The following is a 23468-nucleotide window of genomic DNA, read 5'->3' as shown; positions in this document are numbered from 1 at the left end:
TCAGCTACGATGACTAGTAATTGATACGAGTGTTCTTCCCATGAAGCCCGGGGTTGCATTCAGACTGGAATATGCCTTTGTTCATGTGAGCCTTGCAGAGTGACACTGCAGGGGCCATTGGTGCCTTCCAGGCAGCAGATCTCGCATGGAAGAGCCCCTAAGCCCTCCAAGGCCAAGTAGTATCGGAGTGGTGTCCTATACATACCGAACTGATGTGACATCGGTGTCTAATGCATGGCTCGGCTCATCACACAGCACAACCTGTAAGACAAAATGCAGAGCCTCACCATCTTTTGCAAGGTGCTTGGAGAATGGGAGATGGATAGCTGCGGAGAGGGGAGGGGGCAGATAACTCAGGATGACAGCTGCACTGGAACCGGGCTCTAATGGCTGTTCCGTAATGAAGATGCTGGGTGGAGGGTGGCGGGGGCTGATTTCAACCCGAGTGCTCAGTGTGAGGTGCAGTCAGTTTGTGGGTAGCTGTAAGAATAGAGTGATAACAATTAATTTACAATAAAATGGTGAAAGCTCTTCAGGTTCCATCTCCAAGGTGACAGTGAAGATACCATAAATGTCGTTTTAAAACTGAAGGGCTTCACTCATGTTGTTGTCTGGATGCTTTTCCATACTCCATTGTGACCATATTTAACTCTTCAGTGCTCCAACTCAGCGCAGATTTCTGCAGAAGAGCACCAGAGCCCCAAACAAACAAGCGAATATGCTTAGTAAATTAATTTCTCAGCAAGTACGGATCAGTAGTTTTATTCACATACTCTTCATGTAATTCAACTAATGACGCTTGCTATTGGTGAGTTGCCATGCCAATTGCCTTTCTATATCTAGAAATCCTTGTGATTATATACGGTCCTTGTTTTTTTGTGTTTTTTTTTTTTTTTTAAGTGCTACCATTGCACAGGCTGCAAAATCTGTTTCACATGTGGACTGCAGGCTATCTGAAACGGAACAAACAGGCACTTTAGCAGCAACGTCGGGTGCTGTGTGGGTAGTGTAAGGATCCTTTACTCAGATTCCCATTTCCCCGGTTATTCTCCCACCTCTTCTCTCAGAGTCTGCTTCCACAGGAATTGCTGCAACTTAACACCCATGTAATGAAATAGATCCTGGCCCCTTGTGTCTAGGTGTATTCGTTCAAGGATATCTTTCTAAATGGATACTCAGGAATCATTGCAAACTCAAAGAAGTTAGGGTGAGGTTCTGTTTACCTCCATTTACACTCAATTTGTCAATTTTCCTTTAAAAGGAGGATGATGCAAATTGGCTTTGCTTTTTGTTTTACTTACCCCAACTCTTGCTTGTGATGGCTTTCCAGAGCTGTGATGACTGACCAATAGCTTCTAGCTTCAGTGAGTATTGCGGAAAGGCTTGATCACAAATATTTTGTAATTGTTTCTCACAACACTTTTTTTATTTTTTCTTCCTTTCCCTATTCAATGTTATCTAGAATAACTGAGGACATCAATTATGTGTTCTTTGAAAGAACTAGGATATGAAGTTCAAAGTATATGAAGGCATGGGGCTGGGCATTTGGAAGGAGGCTTAGTCACGTTGTAATTTTCTAAAAGCTTTTTGGAGGCCTTTTACTGTGGGAAAGGTTGCTGAGCAAAGCTCGGTTTATCAGGTGAATGCACGGAGCAGTGGAGGGCTGTGAAGGAGAAAGCCTGGAAGTTGCTCTGCATGGAGCTTGGCAGTGTGGGGACAGGCTCCTTCCAACATGCTGATATGCCAGAGTGCAAAGTTTTTGAAATTTCCTGGCGTTTGTGGATCTCCCCTTACCTTGATAATGTGGAGCAAAGGACCTCCAGCCTCCGCCATTCCAGGTCCAGGCTCTGGCAACAGGTTGGCTTCGTGAATCCCAGGCAGATGTGGCTCACTTGGTGTATATGGCCCGTAAAGAGCCGTGGCATTGATGCTGCAACTTTGTTTTTTGGCTCAGATACAAGGGCTAAACCAAGTCTGGCAGCAGCGTGTCTTCCAACCATGGTGCCTATTGGTTGCATCAGTTGTGTTTTTGGATTAGTGCACAATGGAATTTAATTGCAGGGCCCTGTTCTGCTATTATACAGGTGTTCAGTTCTGGAATATCACCATGGAAGCCTCTAGGTTTCCAACACTTTGAATTAGAATAGATATCCATCGTTTTAAAAGCTGGAAGAAGTTGTAGCCAAAATAAAGGGACCTGAGCACTTTTGAAGAAGTCTCCTTAATCATAGCCTTGAGACATCTGAGGATTATTTTAGCATTAGTATGTGTTGCTATTTTAGTGTCAGTATTATTTTATGACACTGACTTTTAGTCCTTTCATTTTGAGTACAGTTTTATCTTCTTTAAATGCCCAAATAATTTCCAGTAAGAGGTAATACATCCAGGAGGTGGAAGAAATATGTTCTGCATGAAATCATTGTGCTGAAACCACTTATTGCTTGCGGAGGTGTTTGAATGAATCAGATGGTTCTTTTATTCCTTCCGTGTTCTTTCCCTCTTTGCTTTCTTCCCACTAGCAAGAGGTAACCCGTAGGGAAATGACTGGTGTCCATGAGAACGGTGCTATTTTGAAAGCCAGTTTTTTTTCGTGACAGAGAGATGCTCTCTGACGTTACTGCAGCCCAGCAATGACGTTTCTGTAGTCATTTGCTAAGATGTCTCCATGTGTGTACATTTTCTGGCTGTTCATGGTGTAAGAACATTTGCCATTGAAAATTCTTTGGAGAAGAAAAGATGTTTGCTCAAAACACCAGGTCTCCGATAGATGCATTTACATTTGTTTTTGTTTCTACCACGGCGTCCCAAGGATGGGAGCCACTGTGCAAGGATTGATATAAACAACAAAAAAAAATCAATTTCCTAAAATACTTTAGAGGTTAAACTAGCAAAAGATGTGAAAAACTGGCTTTAAGGGCTAAAATGACACCCGAGGCCCCGTGGCCTGATGACAGAGATAGAAATTAAGCTCAGGTCTCCTGAGTGCCCGTTTTTTGCACAGTTCAGAGGACTGTGCCTTTTTAAATTCAGTCTCCCTAAGAATATTCAAAATTCATCTACAGAGATAATGAAATCAGACCAAATGTAAGCACTGGTGCACAAATGCACTTAAAATCAGGTGCAACTTTGAACAAGCAGTTCATTTCATTAAAGCCAGCGGGTTTACTTATAGGGTTGAACTGACACACACACACAGAGGTTCTGTGTTACATTTGAGCTGGATCTTCTCTGTTAAATTGCGTGTTGTAAATCATAATCTATGTGTCTTTGGTTGGGTACCCAGCAAGTTCAGTGTTTAATGAAAGAAATTCCATTTCCTTTCACTCCTGGAGGCTCTTTTTGATAGAGGTACCCCTCAAAATGCAGCCTGATTAATTCCGTCTGCATTTAAAGTAACATTTTTAAGAATTTCAAAATTTGCTAGGCCTCAAATCATTCCTTCATTTAGAAATAAATTGAATGCTATGTCCTCTTGCAGAAATTGAAAGGAAGGAATTTTCCTGTTACACATATTTTTATTCTGTTTGTTAGAGTGAACAATGCAATAAATCATCCTGGTCTCTGAACTACAGGAGCTGGTAAACACCTAAAGGACTACGGAAAATGATAAAATCCATTTTAGTCTTTAGATGTTTTCACTCATTCCTTATAGAGTGTGCAAATAGTAAAAAAACATGCTAACATTTTCATATTTCTCTCTCTCCTTAAAAAGAAAAAAAAAATACTTCAAGAGGATAGGATGACAAGCAGCATTCTGTATTTCCAAAATTAACTGTGAAAGACAGATCATCTGGGCATGTCTGAAAGCTATGCGTAACCTTTGCGCTACAAATATCTCATTTCAAAAATGTCATATTCTGCTTATTCAGTAGGGCTTCCATAAGGCTATTTTAAGCACTGTGCTGCTTGCTTCCAGATCAGAACTGAAGTTATTCCTGCCTTATGTTTGGTTTTCTTTGCAGTTTATTAGAGGTGGATAATTGCTAGGTAGTAGAAAGCTATTAAATACAGGCAGTGGCTGCCCAGGAAGTGTAAACTCGGTGAAGGTCAGTTTTATTTGCAAGGCTTGTGGTGCCTCCAGTTTTTCAGCTGTGGTAGTTTTGGCAATTCAGATTGCCAAAAAATAGGACCCTCAGCACAGCACCCAAGCTCCTGCAGCCAGGGTAGTGGCAGAGCTGCCGAGCCATCCTCCTCCTCGCACCCCAGGTCTGCACTGCTTCCTCGCAGCCCTGGCAGCATATCTGTTTTGTGCTCTGTGATAAAAGTGCCCACATGGGCTTTGTCAGGCAGTTTTGCATGGCTAGTTTACGGAGCTGGCACCTGGCAGGGGGAGAAAGTGTCCCTGCCTTCATCTTACTCTATGACTTACCCTGGTGGGGAGAAAAATAGAGCTGACTGAAAACCAGAGAATCTCTCTGAGGGGATCCCTGAGGCTGGTTTATAGAGAAGATGTGGGATTTGTGGAGAGGAAAGGGGGGAGGGAAGGGAACTGCCCTGTTTGGAGATGAAAAGGAAAATCCACAAACTTTTGTTTTGGGAGGAGAGATCTGGAAAAATGCCCATTTCAGGAGAAACTGAACATGTGAAAATACGTGGCTCTGCCAGCCTGCAGCTGAGCACGCCAGCTCCGTGCCCTCTGCTTCCCCATCCCAGCTGCAGCAGTGTGTGGGGACCACAGAAGACTTGGGGAACCCACGGCTGTGAGCCGCTTCTTGCTTTCTGCAGGTTGTGCTGACTCCAAGCGTGCTCTCTTAACGACTGTTCAGCTTCATTCTCTGTTTACAAGTAGATCAAGAAATCAAGAAAAAATTTCCAGGCATACTATTTTACCTTTTGGAAAATTGCTTGGTTTTGGACGAGATTTGATGTTTGGAGTAACAGTGTTTGTTTCGCATGAAGAAGCTCTCCCTCGGGAGTGCTGTCCTGCCCTAGGCATGGCGATGTGGAGCAGTAGCGGCAGGGGGCTTCTCCCCCCCTGAGCCCACTCAGCGGTCTGAACGCAAGAGCTGCATCAAGCCAGTCTCAGCAGTTCACAGCTTGGTAGTTAAAAATGGTATTACAAGGGTGAGAAACTAACCAGACTTGTCTATCTTGGTATGTGTACACTTTTAAAGTGGAATTTATACAGTGAGTCAAACATCACACAGTGCATTTCCAAAAAAAGAGCTATCAAACAGTGCATTTCCACCAAAATCAAAGAGGGAGGGCGAAAAAGACAGGACTGTGGGGAGTGAGGTGACTGTATGGTAATGTCCTGCTTTCTGAGCTTTTGGGGAAGGAAGCAAAATGCTTTACTTTTTTTTTCTATTTTCACAACTATTTGTTACAAATGTGTCATTGCCTTGAGTTATCTTCATACACTTCCTCTGTGGGATTATAGTATTAAAAAAAAAAAAAGTGAACGCTGTTTTGAAACTCAGTGTCATGATTAATTGGGACTTCTCACCTGTGGAGAATTAACAAAGAACAAGTTTATTTCTGATTGAAAAAGCTGTGACAGATTCTCACTTTCCTCCAGAAAGGAAAACTCCAGTTACGGACCAGCTGTAATATTTTTCCATGCCTCAGCATCCCCCAGATTGTAGCAATGCACAGCACGCTGCAGAAGACATATGGACAGTCCCTGGAGCGGAGGAGTTGCAGTCTCAGCCATTTTCTTGGACTTCAGCGGCAGTGGTGGCTGTCAGAGCAGCGCCTTGAGGAGGCACAGCCCGGATCAAAGCCCACCAAAGTCCACAGGAACTTTCATTTCTTCCTTTTAGCTTTGGATCGGGCCCCGTGTGCTCTGAGGTGCTGGTGGCTGAGCCTCAGGGCAGGTTTCTGGGGACAGATGAACTGGGGACATGGAAATCCATATTGAAAGGCTCTTCATTACTCCATGTTTAGAGCAGACGCCACTGCAGTGTGTATCACCAATATGTCAGCATAGTTTGCTTTTCATAGGAGTTTATGTTCCCAGCAGGCACTGAATGCTTTTTCTGCCTGATAAATGTCAAGTACTTAAAGCAATCTTGCCTGCTCCTCTCAGGAGACTGCCAAATAATCTCCTCTCATTGGCTATGGGCTCTTGCCAGGCCTTCTGCATTCATGCACATTTATCCCTGCCAAATGTTGGTAACACAGGATCTGTGCAAATACTCCCTGCTCCTTTCGCTAGCTTTGCACCGCTCTGTTCAGTTACGGGATTGCTATTTTTCCTCTGTCATTCAGGGACAGAGCAGGAGTTTGTGAGCAGGTATTCCATAACCACGTGTGCCATAGAGCAGCCCTTGCTATGGAGCTGTATTTCGGAGTAGAACCTTAGTTCATTAAACACAGTAAGTGTCTTGCATCGTAGCCTTCTTGAAGCTAACTCAGTTTATCTCCTGAATGCCCCATTGCAGCTGAAGGGAGTTCTGAGTAGGTGTTGAGCAGCTCCTTTGTTCCCAATCATGATAAAAAGATTTCTTTGCTCTGGTATTTTCTCTAGGAAGTCTTTCAGGACCCAATGTTCCCACTCTAAGTAGAATATAGGAGGTAACTCTGTACTTTTACAAGGTTTGTAAAGTATTTAAAGAACTTAGTTTTAAATTTTAGTTTTAATAGTCCTCTTTATTAAGGAGAGAAAAAGATCTCCATAACATACTGGCAATAGATGCTTTAATAAAATAAACTATGGCAGAGGAAAAATGCTTTGAATAGAAAGAGGAAAGCAAATCTTTCACCTTGTCATGTTTTATCCTGTGGTTCATTCAGCAGGACCGGGTCATTTGACCTTTTTGTTGATAATGTCACCAAGATATTTTAGGCTAATGCTACATATCACCCGATGGCAGATGAGAATGCTGTGTGTGTCAGTGCGGCAGTTAATTTCAACCCATGCAAAAATACTTTACAAGACGAGATGGCAGAATGTCACTCATTTTTCCATGACATTTCTCATTTCCTTGTCTGTAATGTAGTAATGTCTGACTGTTGTGTATGCAAACCCCAACATGTCGGGAAAGGTCTAGACCACATGGCAGAACCTCATCAGCTTGGATAAAAATTGTGAAAATAGAAGACAAAAAGAGGCAATATATGCTATTTCTAGCAATTTGTTGGAAAACACAGTGCTCTTAACCACTTTTATCCATTTTTAAGTGAAAATACCAGTTGACACTGGTATTAGTGTCACCTAATGCTAGCATAATGCCTGGCATTGAATCACCTCCACCACAAGAGTGTCTTTTTGTTTACTTTGTCCATCATCATCTCTCCAGATAAAAGATGGAAGAGCGGGGATATGTCTATGATGGCACTCTCTGTGTGACACCAGCAGCATAAGAGACGTAGAAGACAGAACAGGGAACAGTGGTCTACGGAGGGCAGAGGAGCAGGAAACAATTATGGTGCATAGGGAACTGAAGCCTGCAGGGAGCCCCTCTGTACAAAATACACAATTTCCAAATGCAGCGAAGTCTGTAATCCTTGAGCCGGTATAAAGCAGAGTTGAGGTCCTGTGCAAAATGTTCAGAAATGCTCAGGCAGTTTGTGCCAGTCTTATTGATGGCCTCTTCATTTTAATCACGCCAGTCTGAAGAACATTGTGCTTGCCAGGGATGCAAATGAGTTTAACAGAGGTGTGGGGAGAGGATTGAGATCAAGTTTGTGTCAGTAGAACTTGCATGAATGTAATATACAAATAACATACTAAATAGAAAGGGAATGGTGATTTAGCTGGAGCAGAGCAAGAAAAATCTGATAGTATTGTCAAATACATGAGGAGTAATACTTGCTGCAAAGCCCAAATGATTCCTGTAGCCTACATCTCATTCCCCAAAGTCTATTCTAAGACATTCAAGAAAATTAATTTGGGTTAATTAAAAAGACAAATTTAAAGTGCATTAGGATATATCCACAAAGTGAAAAACTATCAAGCTACCAAGTGCACTTATCTGTAGTAGCTTTTGCATGTCCCTAGCCTGCTGCAAAGTGGAACACATTAATTGGAACTGTCAGGAAAGCATAGTATCATTCTTTGTGTTTTTTTTTCCCCCTTTTTTTTTTTAATTTTGGCTACATTTCTTTTTCTTTTCTTAGTTATATGTTCAACTTAAACAAATGCATTGAAGAAGAGTGGTCTTGTTACATCATATATGTGTACACACCCACATTCAAGTCTCTTACTACTAAACAAAGCTAGAATCTTGTTTAACATCTGCCTCTATTACTATGCTTTTTAAGAATTGCAGAGGAGTTATTTAGCAGATCAAAGCAGAAGAGTGACAAAGCAGTAATATGGTATTAGAAACCTCCTCTGACACTGACCAAAGCACATCAGTAAAATGCTGTTGTGCAGGCACCTTCCACCTGCAGCCGGTGTCTTAGCAGACCTCAAAATGCTGCCTTGCAGCTAGCAGAGCTGCTGGCTGTAGGAGCACAATTGAGGCTGTTTCTAAAAGAGGATTTTTAACTCCATGAGCGCTGCCTGGTTGGTTTAACAACAGATATTCACTAGCTGTTGTCTGATGGGTCAGCAAATAGTATCTGGAAATTCTCTGAATGCTGAGTTTGCAGCAACACAGTGAATTGCAAGGAGCAATACCGTCTGGTAAAACCAGAAAGCTGCCATTCTAAGCTGGCCTATAGTTTAGGATTTTTTGAAAACTGAGAAACTTACAAAAGAGGTATCAAGGCTTTCATTGCAAGAACTGTTTACCCTCTGGAATACTAATTAGTTTTAGTATACGTGGTAAATTTAATTTCTGAATTAGTTTGTTGAGTCCACAAAGGAGAAAAACTGACTTCAGCCAAGCCTTTAATGAGATATTTTATTAACCCCAACATTTAATGAGATATTTTATTAAAAATTCATTGAGAGAGAACAAAATGAGTTTCTTTTGTCTTTAATTCATCAGGATGTTTTTTTAAGAAACCCTTAACCTGTCATTTCAAATTAATTTTGGTACTCTATTTTGATTTGTAATTTCACAGATAAAATGATCTCATTTCTAGATACAACCTGTTTGGGAACGATCTGAATCTGCGAGGTATTTTGTTCCTCTTGACTTCACTGAAGTCTTGTGAAGCCACAGGATGGAATCCAGACAAATGATTAGGATTATCCCAACAGTACATTTTACAGTATTTGTATGTTAGAGTTTCCTTTCTCAATCAGTGCTCAGACAATTGTTGTACTTTATGCAAAAAGTTACTACAAATAAAAAAGTCTTGATTCATCACTGTGTTACTGCAGAGTTGCATCATTGTCATTCCAGTATGAGTCCAGCATCTTAACTGTTCTCTTGCAGCCATAAGGAGTTCATTTGGATACTTAGTTTTATGTCTTTGGCAACTTTTTTTTTTTTTTTTTTTTAAATCCTACAGTGGTATTTCAAAAGCATAACATTTAAAAATTGAAAGTTCCCTGTCCAAAGAGTTAGGTAGAGAACAGTTGTCTTAGAGAAATGGAAGTGCTTACTAGCTACTGAATATTGGAGAGTCACAACCTCCTTAGGAAAGGTTAGGACTGTTTTTTAATAGGATGTTATTTTTCTAGTGTTCTACTAGTGTTCTACTGCTGTAATACTAGAGAGAACCAGCAACAAGCTGGTCCCAGTAAATCCATTCCAGAATTACGACACTGTAACACACATCCTATGTTTGACGAAGGTTGTTAAATATTTCTGATGAATTTGTATTTTGTTCTGTTTTCAGCGTCAGCCAAACCAAGACCTCACAGTGATGAATATACAAAGAAGATTCCACCTCCTAAACCGAAACGAAATCCAAACACTCAGCTAAGCACATCTTTTGATGAAACTTATATCAAAAAGCATGGCCCTATGAAGACACCACTCACTAGGGATGCCTCCTTGTCACAGGTCAGCAGTCCTGCCCCAGACACAGAGGAAGAAGAGCCTGTATATATCGAAATGGTTGGGAATATACTCAGAGACTTCAAAAAAGATGAGGATGACCAAAGTGAAGCAGTCTATGAGGAGATGAAATACCCTATATTTGATGACGTAGGCCAAGATTCAAAATGTCAATGTGAATATGACCATCACACTTGTTCTTCTCAGTGTGCTACTCCCACAGTGCCTGACCTAGATTTCACCAAGTCTTCAGTGCCATCTACTCCCAAGGGCTTGCTTTGTGATATACCCCCACCATTTCCAAATCTGCTTTCTCACAGACCTCCACTGCTGGTGTTCCCACCAGCACCAGTGCAGTGTTCCCCAAATTCTGATGAGTCTCCTCTAACTCCGCTAGAGGTCACAAAGCTTCCCGTTTTAGAAAATGTGTCTTACATCAAACAACAAGCTGGAGCTTCTCCATCTTCATTGCCACCTCATACACCAGGCCATCAAAAACTGGAGAAAGAGCAGATAGTATCTCATGGAACTAGCACTCCTGGGCACACCTCCTCACCTCCTCATCCTTCTACCTTATACAGAACACAGTCTCCACATGGTTATCCTAAAAGTCACTCTGCCTCACCCTCTCCTGTCAGTATGGGTAGGTCTCTTACCCCTTTAAGCCTCAAAAGACCTCCACCTTATGACTCTGTACATTCAGGAAGTCTCTCAAGAAGCTCCCCATCAGTGCCTCATTCTACAGCCAGAAATACATTGCAAGAAGGAGGAAAGATGGTAAATGTCTCGGTCAGTACGTATGGGTCGACATCTCAGAGTGGTTCCCGTTCTCGGACACCTACCAGTCCTCTGGAGGAACTAACCAGCCTCTTTACCTCAGGACGAAGTCTCCTGAGGAAGTCCTCCAGTGGCAGAAGATCTAAGGAACCTGCAGAAAGTAAGTTCTTGATATATTTTTTCCTCATTCTTCCTCACAGAGTAACAGCTTCCACTGTAGTTTACTAAATCAAACATTTGCAAAAAGCAAATCCCTCAAAAGTCTGAATTCTGTATATCTATATATATTTTTATCTAGAAGAAAAGTAATTATTGTTAAAATTAGTTTTCATATGGTTATAATGTAAAGATTTTTAAGCATGTATACCTTACTACAGAAGCCTGTCAGGCAGGAGTACAATTCATGGCTCAGTCTTGAGAAAGGAGTCAGTTTCGTTAACTTTTCCACAGTCATAGTGGTCTCATGTGAGTTACGGTCCTCTCAGTATCTCACATTCTTAATTTCGCAACGGATGCTAAGATGCAGTGATTGTCCAAGAGGTCTGCAGTGAAATAACCAGACTGTAGCTGTTTTTTGGCAGAGACAGATTTATCGCCTTTAACTTTTCCAATGATCACAACGTGTATGGTGGAAACCAGAAGTACCAGCTTAAGCCATTCCCCTCCTTCCTGCTGACAGCTTCTGTGCTGTGCCACGGAGTATCTCTTTCAGCTGTGGTAGTGTGACTGCTTGCGAGGCCATACTGTGTGAATCAATCTCAAAACCAACATGACCTAAAACACATTAACCGCACACAGAGAAAAGTACTGGAGGAAGTTGTGCAGGAAAACCTTAAGCCAATATTGACTTTGAATATACTGTATCGTAAAACCATTGTCCCGTGTGCATTCAGGTTTACACAAAGCACGCCTTCTGAGTTAGTGAAATATGGAAACTCTTAATGAAATCAGCAGGAGTCAGAGGTGTGAGGGAAAGCAAAACTTGGCACCAGTGTTTCTGGTGCAAAGAAATGTTCCTGCTCAGTGGTGCCAAAGGCAATGTCTTGCCGTGAATGTTAGCCGTAACACCTTTTGTCAGACAGCAAAGTGTGCTCAGTACACTTTCTCCTCTGACTTCCATAAAATCAGTTTATGAATTTGAAGTCTTGCTGCCTGCCTAAAAGAAAAGCTCTTTTTGGAGAACGGCCAATTTTATGTTTGTGCAAGTGTTATACCTATTTGGTAGCTGTAATGTATAAAGTGCCATGTGACAAACTGTGGTGGCTGTTAAAAGAAGGTATCCTTGTTTCCAGGCTAGTATATTGCTGCAGAAAAGGTGAATTTTCCACTGCCTTTCCAGTTGTGTTTACGCTGCTCTGTTACCTTACTGATAGCAGAGTGGTCACGGCTGAACTCCTTAGCTCACGCTGCTTTGGGGCACACTCAGGGAGCTCACAAGAACTCCCCATCCAGGTTTTCGTGGGCAGGTTGCATCTGCCTTTCACATCTGCTTCAGTCACAGAAAGCTAGGCTGGTGTTGCCAGGTCACCTTGCTCTTCATAGTGCTGGTTGTGCCAAAGCTCAGGTGAGCAGTGGTTGATCATGAGGTGCCTGCGGTACCAGGTACTGCACTGGTGTCCCTCTAACACCTCTCCTTGGTAAGCAGCTCACTTGGTTCCTGCATGTCCACGATCACCACCAGCTCAACTGGGCTGCCCAGCAGTGCCGTCCTCAGCTGCTGAGCGAGTACGTGCAAACAGGTAAGTATGGAGGAGCTCGGTGGCAATGGTTTGTGTTGGTGTACAAAGCCTTCCTCCTCATTTATGGGCTCCTCTGCCTCAGCCCCTGCAGTTTTATTCTTGTGTCTCTGCAAATCAGGAATAATGACTAAAATCAGAAGGTGGAGGTGAGAATGGATACTGAGAGTGAGCGGGATACTGAGAATATGAGTCAGGGCAGCAACTCTCCTTATCTGGCTGTAATACTTTTATAGCCTGCAATCATAAATATTGTTATATGAGCCATAGCTCCATGATTCAGTAGGGTTTTATGAAGTGATTACAGTAATAAAAATACAATAACACCAGATATGTTGGGTGGAAGCAAAACTGTGCCTAAAAGGTAAGGTGATTTTTGCAATTGGGAACAATTATGAGGGATGTGCTGTGACATTTATAAATAATTGCAGTGAAGTGGTAGAGAGAGTTTGGCAAAATGCAGACAAGACTGAACATTATTAAACATGCTACTTACTGAGCAGTGACCAGAAGTCCTCTCTAAACACCATGCTATGCCAGAGCTAGTGTTGAGCCTCACAGATTTGATGGTTTTATGCTTACTGATGTTGGCAGAAGTACTAGGTTTGGAACCTGTGAAAATACCTGCAGTGAGTGTGACAAGTCCAGGGAAATTTCAGGCAATGCGTGTGCTTCTGTCCCATACCTAACTCCAAAAAGATCTCTATATTCCACTTGACTGAAATTGAATACAGACTATCAAAGGACATCTCAGTGATAAATTTAAAATAAATCTTGCCCTGCAGATCTGTACCAAGAGCAGCTTTTCTTACTGGCCTCTCAAGAAGCATTGTGCTTCCTCTTTAGGAAGTAAAAATGTGCTCGTCATTGGTCATGAATGGTAATACAAGAGTCATGAAATGGAAACCTTGTTCTTTTACTTTAAGGACAAAACATTCATTTTATAAATGGATGCCAGTGGTGAAAAGACTCTGGAGTGCAGCTGTGTTGAGTAAATGAACTGACTGCCCACCTAATCCGATTGTAATTTGTCTGGTATTTACAGTATGCCTTAATCCTATGGGATTTACTGCACTGAGGAAGAACCAGGTTTGTACTCAGATATTATAGAAGTCCTTTTAGGATGCATAGAAAACACATACAGGGCTAGCATTTCATGTCCTGCAATTTTGCATTGAAATGATCCACCATAAAAAAAATAAATCTAAATTGTGGGATTTTAAAGTAGAACGTGCTCAGACTACAACATTTCCTCACCATAATGATATGTAGTGATACCATGGGTATACTGGACTAATCGTAAGATGTGTTAAAGAAATCTTGCTCCTGTAAATCACACTGGAAGCTTAAGGCACTCATTCAGTTCTGGATTAGTTTTTTATGAGAGAGACTATGAGAGAGCAAAAGCATAGCATGGGACTAACTGGGACTGCCACATTTTTATATTTGTTGCTTTACTGTAATTTGGTCTCCACATAAAGAAAGATTTCCAGAATCCAGAGGATAATTAAAAAAAAAAAAAAAGAGAAAAACACAGAAGAGCAGAGTTATGTGGCTTTATGAAATTCTGCTAAGAAACTAAGAATATGTGCTTCTAAAATATGAAATTATTCTGAGCACATCTCAAGTAACTTTCTCATTGAATCCTCCAAGACTCAGCCCTCTGTGACTTGTCTGAAGCTCTCACTGCCATATGCTAGTCCAAAAAAATAGCACAATACTAAATTTTGTATTCAGATGAGTGTATTTGGAAAATATTGCAGCAGTTACAGAGAAAATTCTCTCTCATCTTTATTGTTATTGCTGCAACTGACTTGGCGGAAATTTTGCACCTGAGTCCAGACTCAGAATTTATTCCCTGGCTTTTATTTTGTGGCATTTTTGCGTGTGTTTCTTTTTGGGGAGGGGAACTGCACAAACCCTATTTCCAGTCATGTAAAGCTGCCCTTGTCCCCCCTTCTGTATTATTTTCTTTGTTCTTCTGGCATTCCTCCCTCCACCCCCCTCTTCCATTTTATTATTGTCGAGTTCACTGGAATTACAATAGTGGGAAATTGGGGTAAATCAGTGATATGAAGGAGATTGTCACCTCAGGGCCACATTTTCTGAAGATACAAGCTTCTGGTGAAGCCCCAGCCAAGTTGCCAAATGCGCTCGGCATCCTCAGGCTGCTGTTGTGATGTGCGTATCTAGATTTTACAGGCAGCTCACTTACTGTGCTCTGTTCCCGTAAAAGTTCTCTTGTGTGCTGTTAGCTTCCTAAATATGCATTAAGACGCAATTAGGAAGGTGGAGAGAGAAGAACAAAGGAAAATAAATTGTAAGGGGAAATCAGAAATGAAAATAGGGAAGATCGCAAAGAAAGGCAGAAGGATGGAGAGAACCCTTCAGAAAACTGAAGAAAGATGTCAAGCACGAAAAATGTCAAAGAATAGAAAAGATAGATGTTATTAATTGTCAGTGACTGCATGAGGTAACATGGTAGCATGCCCTAAAGTTGGCAGAGCCCCATAAAGCATAATGTCAGTCTAGGAGGTTAGAGGAGACTGTTTAAGGAGTGCCAACTGCTGTCGTTGGGATACACGGTGGACTTCCCTAATGTGTTTGGAAGGTGTGTGTATGGCTGCTGTATCCAGCCGTGCTGAACACCACCACGTTGCCTTTCCTTGTAGCATATTCACTAAGTTTCTGTGTTACACATGCCCTTCAGAAAGCTGGAATTAGGGAGCGAGGGAGGCAGGGAAGGTGGGAATAGTGTTCCGATTTTCTGGAGCTGTTTGCTGTGCCTGTCTTTTCTGCAGCACAGAAACACGTAGCGCTCCGTGAAAATACCGACCTGAACTCGTTCACATACAGGCACACCTACCCACTGGAAAGCAAAGCACAGAAGCTGTTGCTGTGTATCTGAGCTGCACTCATAGTTTTTTTTCTGGGCAAAATGGTCCTGTAAACCCTTGCCACAGCTGACCAAACCTTTTTGTTTGTGTACTGGTTGCTTCCATTTGTTAAGGCTCCACTTTCCTTCTGACTTCCTGGGAACTTCCTGCCCGATTTGAGCAAATTTGCACATGTTCCTCCTAATGAACTGCACCTAATAGTCACCTATCTAGCATGCTCTGAGCCTGTGCACGATGCATGAGATTGGCATACACGGTGCAGGGCAGTTTGCTGCTGTTTTCCTTAGCTGCTCTGCGGGGCTTTGTACCTTCTGGGTTTTGCCAATGGAGAGTTTCCCTCTTCAGCTTTTAGTCACAAACAGGGAGGAAATTTGTGAACGTGCTACTTTGAAAATTCAGTTAAAGTGATTATAAATTGGGATGATTATTAGGATTTCCTGTTCTTGGCTGGTGCCCACTGTGTTAGGAATCTAAAATATTTTATTATAATTTGACAAATACTGTGTAAATGGAGGGCCGAGAGGAAAAATGGTTCAACTTGTTAAAAAGGAGCTCATTCCAATTTCAGACAGCTGAGGCCCTGCCATGAAGAATTTGTGGAGTACTAGTGGAAACATTTTAAATGCACTTTTTAATTTATTTATTTATTTTTATGCTATTATTTTCCAGAGAGCTTGAAAATAGCTTTGGGGTCCCCGTTAGGTAGAACAGCATGTTGGAAAAAGAGTTTGGGAAATGTGTCAAGTGCAAATCCTCCTCACGGGGTTCGTTTGGTTGCTTAACCTACGCCTCTGTGCATTAAACGCAGGATGAGGGGTGTAGGGCAGGATTTCAGTTTATGTATTTCTAATGAAGTTAGAATGAAAAATGCTGACTTAAGGAAGGTGGACTTGATATGCCATTGAACTTTATAAAAATTTGGGTACATTTTCAGCCTCTGCTATTCTGAAGGGGTAGGGCTTGCCTACAAGACTAGGCTGGCCGTAGAAAGTGTTAGAGCTATTCCATTCCATACCGCTATTCCTCAGCTACCGCATAGCTGACAGTCAGAATCAGATACTGAAATTCAGAAGCTGAAATAATGTCTAACCTCTAGGTTAATATATTTTCTGTGGTTTTATATAGAGGGTTGTCATCCTAATCCTTCAGCCCTTTATAGCCATTGATTGCAGGCAGTCTGAATGTTCTCTTCAGTCTGAGATAGCTACACTTTAACAGAAATAACACTGCATACCTGAAATTATTCGTGAATGATGCTGTACTTTTGAGCCAGAGGTGTATTGGCTTCTCCATCACAAGCAAAGCAGCTGTTCCACTAGAGGTTGTATTTTCTAGTCTAATGACCCGTGATATACAGGGGGTTAGACCAGGTGGTCACAGCAGTCACATCTCGTTTGACAGTCCTGAAAGTTGATCTGAAAGAAGAGACTTAGGTGAGGGAGCAGTGGGAAATGCTGCGGGAAGTGGATTAGAGTGAAGGAGAACACCAGTGTTGATGAGGATGACACTCACTCACCACCGGCAGGATGTGGGCTTACCACAGGTTGTTGCATTTAGTTAAAGCCTGAAGAAGTCTCTGTTCTTGCCCCTGAGCTACTATTCATTGAGATAGAAACAAGCTTAAGCGTTGCAGCATCAAAAGTGCTTTCTTCAGGTGCCCACTTGTAAGTGCATGTTCAGGAGAAGAGCTGTGTATGTCTGTGCACACACAAGCCACGAGCTGTCTGGTCTGCTGGCAGCAGGTCTTTGAAACAGTGCCCTGTGCTAAGGAATGTGCCTGTTGTGATGACTGGATGCCAGCAATAGCTGTTGGGAGACAGAACTGAAAATGGTGAAAGCGTAAACACAGGAATGACGGGATGTGGTCAGCATCCTTCAGGAACCAAGCTTTTGAAGCAATAAATAAATAAATAGCTTTTGCAGTTGAGTGGTGTTGAGTACTGCTTCAGCCATACCTGTTGTTGTCCTTTACTAGTAATCCCTAAATTCCCCACTGTGAGATGGTGGGCAATGGGCTAAATACTTTGATACGCATCAGCTAGTCTGGCCAGCTGGAGCCTCTTACTTGTTAAAGCTGAAATATGTTCCCCCAATTAGCAATCACAGGAAATAAGCAGAAAGCAAAATCGTAACATGGCAGTCAGGTTATTCAGCTAAACACTAAGCTAACCAACGTTTCCAAGGTTTATGCTAAGTGGGAAAGATTGAGCTGTGGAACAAAGATACAAAGAAGAAGTGAAACGTGTGAAAGGATGCATGGCAGCTCCGTGGCAGATTGCGTGTCTCTGGGTGCCTTCGCTGTGCCGTCGCTGCCTCATTGTGCATTGCGTGCCAGTAATGCAGTCCTCTCTCAGCACCAGGGGTAATGCCAGGTTTGAGAACTTGTGTTTCGAACGGATAAATCGGTAGGTACCCATTCTTTGACTGAAATGCACACTACACCATTTGTCGTCTTGCTGCTTTCACACAAAAGTGAGTATGTCTATTTAAAGGGCCTTTAATCAGTCAAGTCACTAAAAGGTGGGATGTCCCCTCCACTTTTGAGATGAATGAATGTCTTTGTTACTCACAGTTATTAAAACAAAAAACACGCATTTTGAGATGATATGCAACGGTTTTGCTAATTGGTACCATGACATTGTCTCCTCTTCTAATTCAGCAATTTAGGCTCATCAGAAAATCAGGTCCTCCTGGGATCACGACCGTATACAGAATCATTGAAGAAGACATAATTTCATAAATAATTGCTCAGGTTTTTCTGGAAACAGCTGCTGTTTCTGATTGATGTATATGGATTTATTTATTCCTTCTGTTTGTATTATTTGACTGCTTGATACACTTTCTGAGTAGCAATTTAATCAACATGTCTTTTTATGAAGAAGAAAACTTATAAATGGTAAAAAGGAAAAAATAGATAAAGCTACTTTCTGTTTGTTAGATTTCAAGTAAAAGATGGTTTCAGGTAAAAGACTGAAAAAGATGGTTTCTTTGGGTTTCTAATATAACAGGATAATGTTGAGTTGTCTGAAAGTTGTTAAAAATAAATGAAAAAGCCCCTTTAATTCAGTTACTGGCACCTATTTTACTGTGTCACCAATAAGCAAAGCAACATGTGCTGCACTTAAGGATGTGGATAATGATAATGTAGTCTGAGTTTTGAGTGCCATTGATTTTTTTTTTCTTTTTCCCTGAACAAAGCTTTTTAAGCCAGAGAAATATCTTGACCTTTAGGCCAAATCCTCAGCACTTATAAATCACCACTTCTTATTTGAAGTCAGAAGAGGTACTCCAGTTTACACCATCTGTGTTTCTGGCTTCAAGAAAATAAATTTGTCCTTTGTGGCTAGAACAGTTTATATTCAAAATGGGGTAGTCATACAGCAGAACCGTGAATCGGAGAATTTATTGTCTTTTTGTTTTAAATGGGACTACATAATTATGGACCAATTTGTGGGTGCTCAGTAGAAGTAGTTAAAGACATTTAATCTGGTGAAGGTTTCCGTAAGCATATATTACCTTCAATGAAAGAGATAAATACAATTTGTTAAAATTTCTCACTGCGTTTTTTAGGGAGGGTGGTATCCATTTAGGGTATCTGGGTACTCCTTCTCCAATGGAACTAAGGAAAAAAAAAAACAAAAAAAAAAAACAAATAGGTATCGAACTACTTTGGTTTAAAGGATGATGTAGTTTTATTTGCATAGCCTCTACTCAGGATGTTTGCGTGGCTGTATCGAATGGCAGCAGCCAGCCTGGCAGTGCAGTGTTGTGGCTCCACAGGTTGGCAGTGCCAGATGCTGGAGAGGATGTGCCCAGAGCTCAAAGGGTGGCAGCTGTGACACCTACAGCAGGTGGCTGTCCTAACCCCATGCTGCCATCCATGTCCTGGATTTGATACGTGGCCACCTTTCATTCCTGTCTGCTAGAACAGCGAATGGCTGCATCGAGCATGGACATGTTGAAACTTTGTACCCCAGAGAGGTGTTACAGGACTGTCTGACTATTTTTAAACTGGTGTGAATTAGAGATAATTTACTTGAAGATAATATGGAATCTCACACTAGAGGAGATGTCTGGCATCAGGCACTCAGCTTTGGTTTATAGCACTTCCATGGAGTGCTTTTCTAAACTCGTATCACGTGTTGCAGCAATTGGAGAGTTAGCAGTTTTAGTGGAATTGCAGTTTGGGCATACGAAAAGGGTATCTGTGCATGTTAGCTTTCCAAAGGGGATAAAGTGAGTTCATGGAAGTGTGAATCAAACCAGTGGATGGTGAGGTAGTGCATCTTTTGGTCAGTCAGCCAGGCTGTCAGGGTGAAGCCATGAATTTTGGGGTTGCCATCTGGCTGGCAATACAGGGCTCCTTTTTCAAGGCAGTTGCTGCATCTTTTAGAATTGGACTTCATAACCAGGTGCTGATACATGGAATTGAATCAGTTTTTCTTTTAGTTAGGATTCAAATGCATTTTTCTTTGTTTAAAAAAAGTAAAACTAGAGACCCTGAATAGGAAGGCCTACATTTTGTCTGTGTTTATTTTTAAGAAGAACAATGTTCATAAAATGCTTTTAACCAGATATGACATATTCCATAGGTAGGCATATGGAGATAGCATTTCAGCCTGTTTGCTCAAATTAAATCACAAGGAATTAGATCACAATTTTGTTTAGGAAAAATAGCCAAATTCCCCTAGACCAACCTACCACCACCAACCTGAGGACTGTGAGCTTTAGCAAGGTGAAACAGCATGCAGGTTTCAAGGAGAGCAGAGCTTAACAACTTCACCCAAATTTACTATGAACGCAAAAAAGAGTTTCACTAGCAAAAATCTGCAACACAGCCTCCTCCCCCCGCCCCGCCCCTGAAATTGGAATATCTGCATCATAGCCAAAGGAGCTGTTCAAGATCATTTTAAATGCAAGTCTTTTGAATGCTAGCTTATGACTTCAAACCTGGTTTCATGATCTTTTGAGCTGCTGTCATTGCATCTTTACAAGAGGTGGAGTTTAATTAAATGCCTTACCTGCACTTATAGTGAAAAAACTCTTGCTCTAAAAGCTATGTGGTTTTAAGAGAAGATGGTGGGAATTTTGGGAAGAATAAAGGAAAGAACAAGGTTTCCTCCCTCAGTTCTAAAATCCTCCAGTACTTCTGACTGCTCTTGAAGTTTCTTAAAACGTCTTTACTGTGCTGATCTGTGTAACAAAGACTGACAATTTCTTGGGCTAAGTGGCTTATATATCCATTTTTAAAAACACAGATTTTCTGGCATGTCTGATTTGATTCCTGGCAGAGTGAGCTCAATTTTTAAACCCCGTCATTAAAGGTCCAATCCAAATGTCCTTGAAGTATGAGATAAGACATACTTCAGGGGATCCCATTATAAATTACAGCAAGAGGGTTCCTCTCCTCGTATTAGGTTGTTGTTCCTTGCAAAACCAGTCTGCAAATCAAGGCATTTATACCTCTGGAATGTAACAGTGAATAATACAAAGACTAAGAAAAAATAGCATGTGGACTGCATGGTATTCTACACGTTTTTTGTCAGTGTATTAGCTAATCTACCCATAATACTATGATAAAAATAAAAAAAAAAACCTCTGAATTGAGAAAAGGTAGATATGGTCTCCTTAAGTTTTCTCTGGGCTTGCCAGGAGTCTATCAATAACAAGAGAAATCACCGAGTTGGAAATAGCTTTATTTGGGTTATACACATAACTTTGATTCAAATATTGAACCCTTAAACTGTAGGAGTGTATAAACATCCTAGGTATAGATAAGGTGAGAAGTACAGGAACACTGAAGAAATAATTGTCAAGATGATAATGCATATAAAAAAAATAGGTTCATTTGCATTCAATTTTCTGTGAAGGTTCAGGTTACTTTCACTTCTCTGAATGGAATAATACATCCCTAATAATTATTTTTTGTTAAAACAGTAACATGCAATTAGCACTTTATCTGGCATTTAAGAATGAGTAAGGAGAACTATTGTTCTTGTAACTATTCATCTGAAAAAGAAAAGCTGTATGTATAATTTTGTTGGAGATGGGAATGTCTTTATTTTAATGTGTGAATTCATAACTCAAAAAGTACCTTCCTCCAGGAAATCTACAACCATTTTACTGCTTGGGCAACGTTTGTGTAATTTATTTTTAATTTATATGTGTTGTAACACATAGAGACACACTTGCTGTGCACTTGCGAAAGCAATAATAGTAATGTCTTGCAAGCACGGGCATCAGCCGGAGCTGTGTAAGGCCATCTGCGGTTTTACTTATTTCCTCGGGATCTGAAGTCTGTGCTGCCATGGCTTAACAGTTGCTTAGCTAGCAAGAGTAAAAAACAGTTTCACAAAATGAAACCAGTAATTAGAAAGGAGGGAGGGCCTAAAATCATTAACTTTGTTAAGAGACGGAGAAAGACAGAATGGTATGGATGTTTCATTCTGTAATTGGTAGAACTTGCAGAATAGTACCCAGCTATGGCTTGGCACAGCATCTGCATTGAAAAGTCCACGTGCTTGTGCCTGGCTTTGTAAGGCTGAGAGCAAAATTTGGGTAGAGCCAACATTACAACAACTTCAGTCTTTCCTTTCACTGGTAACATACTGTGATAGAAGGAAAGCTGTACAGATGAGATATTTGTTCCAATATTGAAAGGTAAATTTTCTCATTTGCTAAAGGGGTCTATAAAGAGAAAACCATCAATAACTTTATATATATATATATATATATATATATATATATATAAAGGTAGTTAAAAAAGAAAAAGAAGAAATAATTTCTTTCCAACTTTGTCTGATTTTTTACGTGAAAATTCGAGGGTGAGTATTTTGGTCTCCAGTTTTCACAACCAGTGCACACATCTGTACTCCGTATTTTTTTGACCAATGACAGATTTTTGTTTCCTACTGTATGTGGATGATGCTGTATGCTTTAGAAGATATGAAAGTGATCAAACAATGGAAAAACACTGCATTCGAACTGCTGTTGTAGTTCAAAGGCTGCTTTTCAGCAGAAAACTTGACCAAAAAATGTTGCCAAGTTTGATATAGTCAGCACTTCTATTAACGATTGGTATTTTGAAGTGAAGCTTTGAAACTTAAGGTCATGAACTTTCTTCCAAAACATTTTTATTAAAATGTCTGTATATTTCAGCTTTTTTGGCTCTCCCTTGCCTTCTGATTTCTTGTCATACTGTGCTAGGACATATGCAGTAACCATCGAACCATCAGTTCCACATCAAAACATGAAGGCTGTGCATCTAAGAACCTGAATAATGGAATGAGCATGTAGTGAGATGAACAAGGTTGGGAAGGAAAGCAGTTAAGTAAGAGTAGGCTCCATCTTCCTTTCAAACTGAAAGCTAGTAACAGTTGGGCAACCTTTCATAGCAAGTGTCACTGATTTCCACAGTTTAATTGCCTATTTTGTCTAACAGTGTTTTCTTTGATCCGTGCTGAGTTTAGGGTGGGGATGGCAGGATGCGCTTGTGTTGCACGCACATGTCGCTGAGTAGTCCAAGGGCAGTGTCAGTGATACCAGTGGGGAAGGCAGGAGGAGAGGTAAGGTTCTCAAGACTGCCCCAAAACCATCCCAGCATTTCAAAATAATCATCTTTCTTCTTGTTGCACTTAAATCTTGTTTGCTGCAAATAGACATAGACCATGTATGTACCCATCTACAATCTACAATTCTATGTGCACACATTTAGTTTGACTGAAAGGGCAGCCTGGATTGTCAGTGGGAGATCTGGGTGCACAGACTACGTAAGAGAAATGTTTGCAGCTCATCCATAGGAACTATGCTATACACTCATATGAATCAGCCTAGCTGGCTAGCCCAAAATAACAACTGCAGGAAAGAAAGTCCTTGCTTTGTTGAGGTCAACGACAAAATTGCCTTTGACTTGCTGTACTTAGGTTTTTGCCCAAGAAAGCAGTGGGGAACAGAGAGGCTTGTGTTGAGGTTCTGGTTATTCCCAATATATCCAGCTTTGAAAGCTGGAATTAAAAAAAAGAAAAAGAAAAAAAAAAAAGAGGAAAAAAGACAAATATGGAGTGAATATCAGAGAATAAAGTGTTCTGCTTAATTACGTAATTGTGACTGCTCTGAGGTAAGTAGTAAACCTATTAATGGAGTACCACAACACATCCTTTCCAAGAATGCCACTTGATTTAATGGTGAGAATCCCAGGACATTGATTTTTAATTGCCTTG

General features: G+C 41.0%; 1 protein-coding gene across 1 annotated transcript in view; it reads left to right on the top strand.

Moving 5' to 3' along the window:
* NYAP2 (neuronal tyrosine-phosphorylated phosphoinositide-3-kinase adaptor 2) overlaps positions 1-23468 on the top strand; it is a 130699-nt gene that overhangs the window by 67626 nt on the left and 39605 nt on the right. Inside the window, exon 3 of the mRNA XM_035544968.1 lies at positions 9679-10776. Coding sequence (XP_035400861.1) covers positions 9679-10776 — 1098 coding nt within the window. The remainder of the gene's footprint in view (positions 1-9678; positions 10777-23468) is intronic.

This window comes from Cygnus atratus, chromosome 9, assembly GCF_013377495.2.
Source record: "Cygnus atratus isolate AKBS03 ecotype Queensland, Australia chromosome 9, CAtr_DNAZoo_HiC_assembly, whole genome shotgun sequence".
Classification (NCBI taxonomy): domain Eukaryota; kingdom Metazoa; phylum Chordata; class Aves; order Anseriformes; family Anatidae; genus Cygnus; species Cygnus atratus.
The sequence above is the reverse complement of the archived record's forward strand: the minus strand, read 5'-3'. Positions and strand labels throughout refer to the sequence as shown.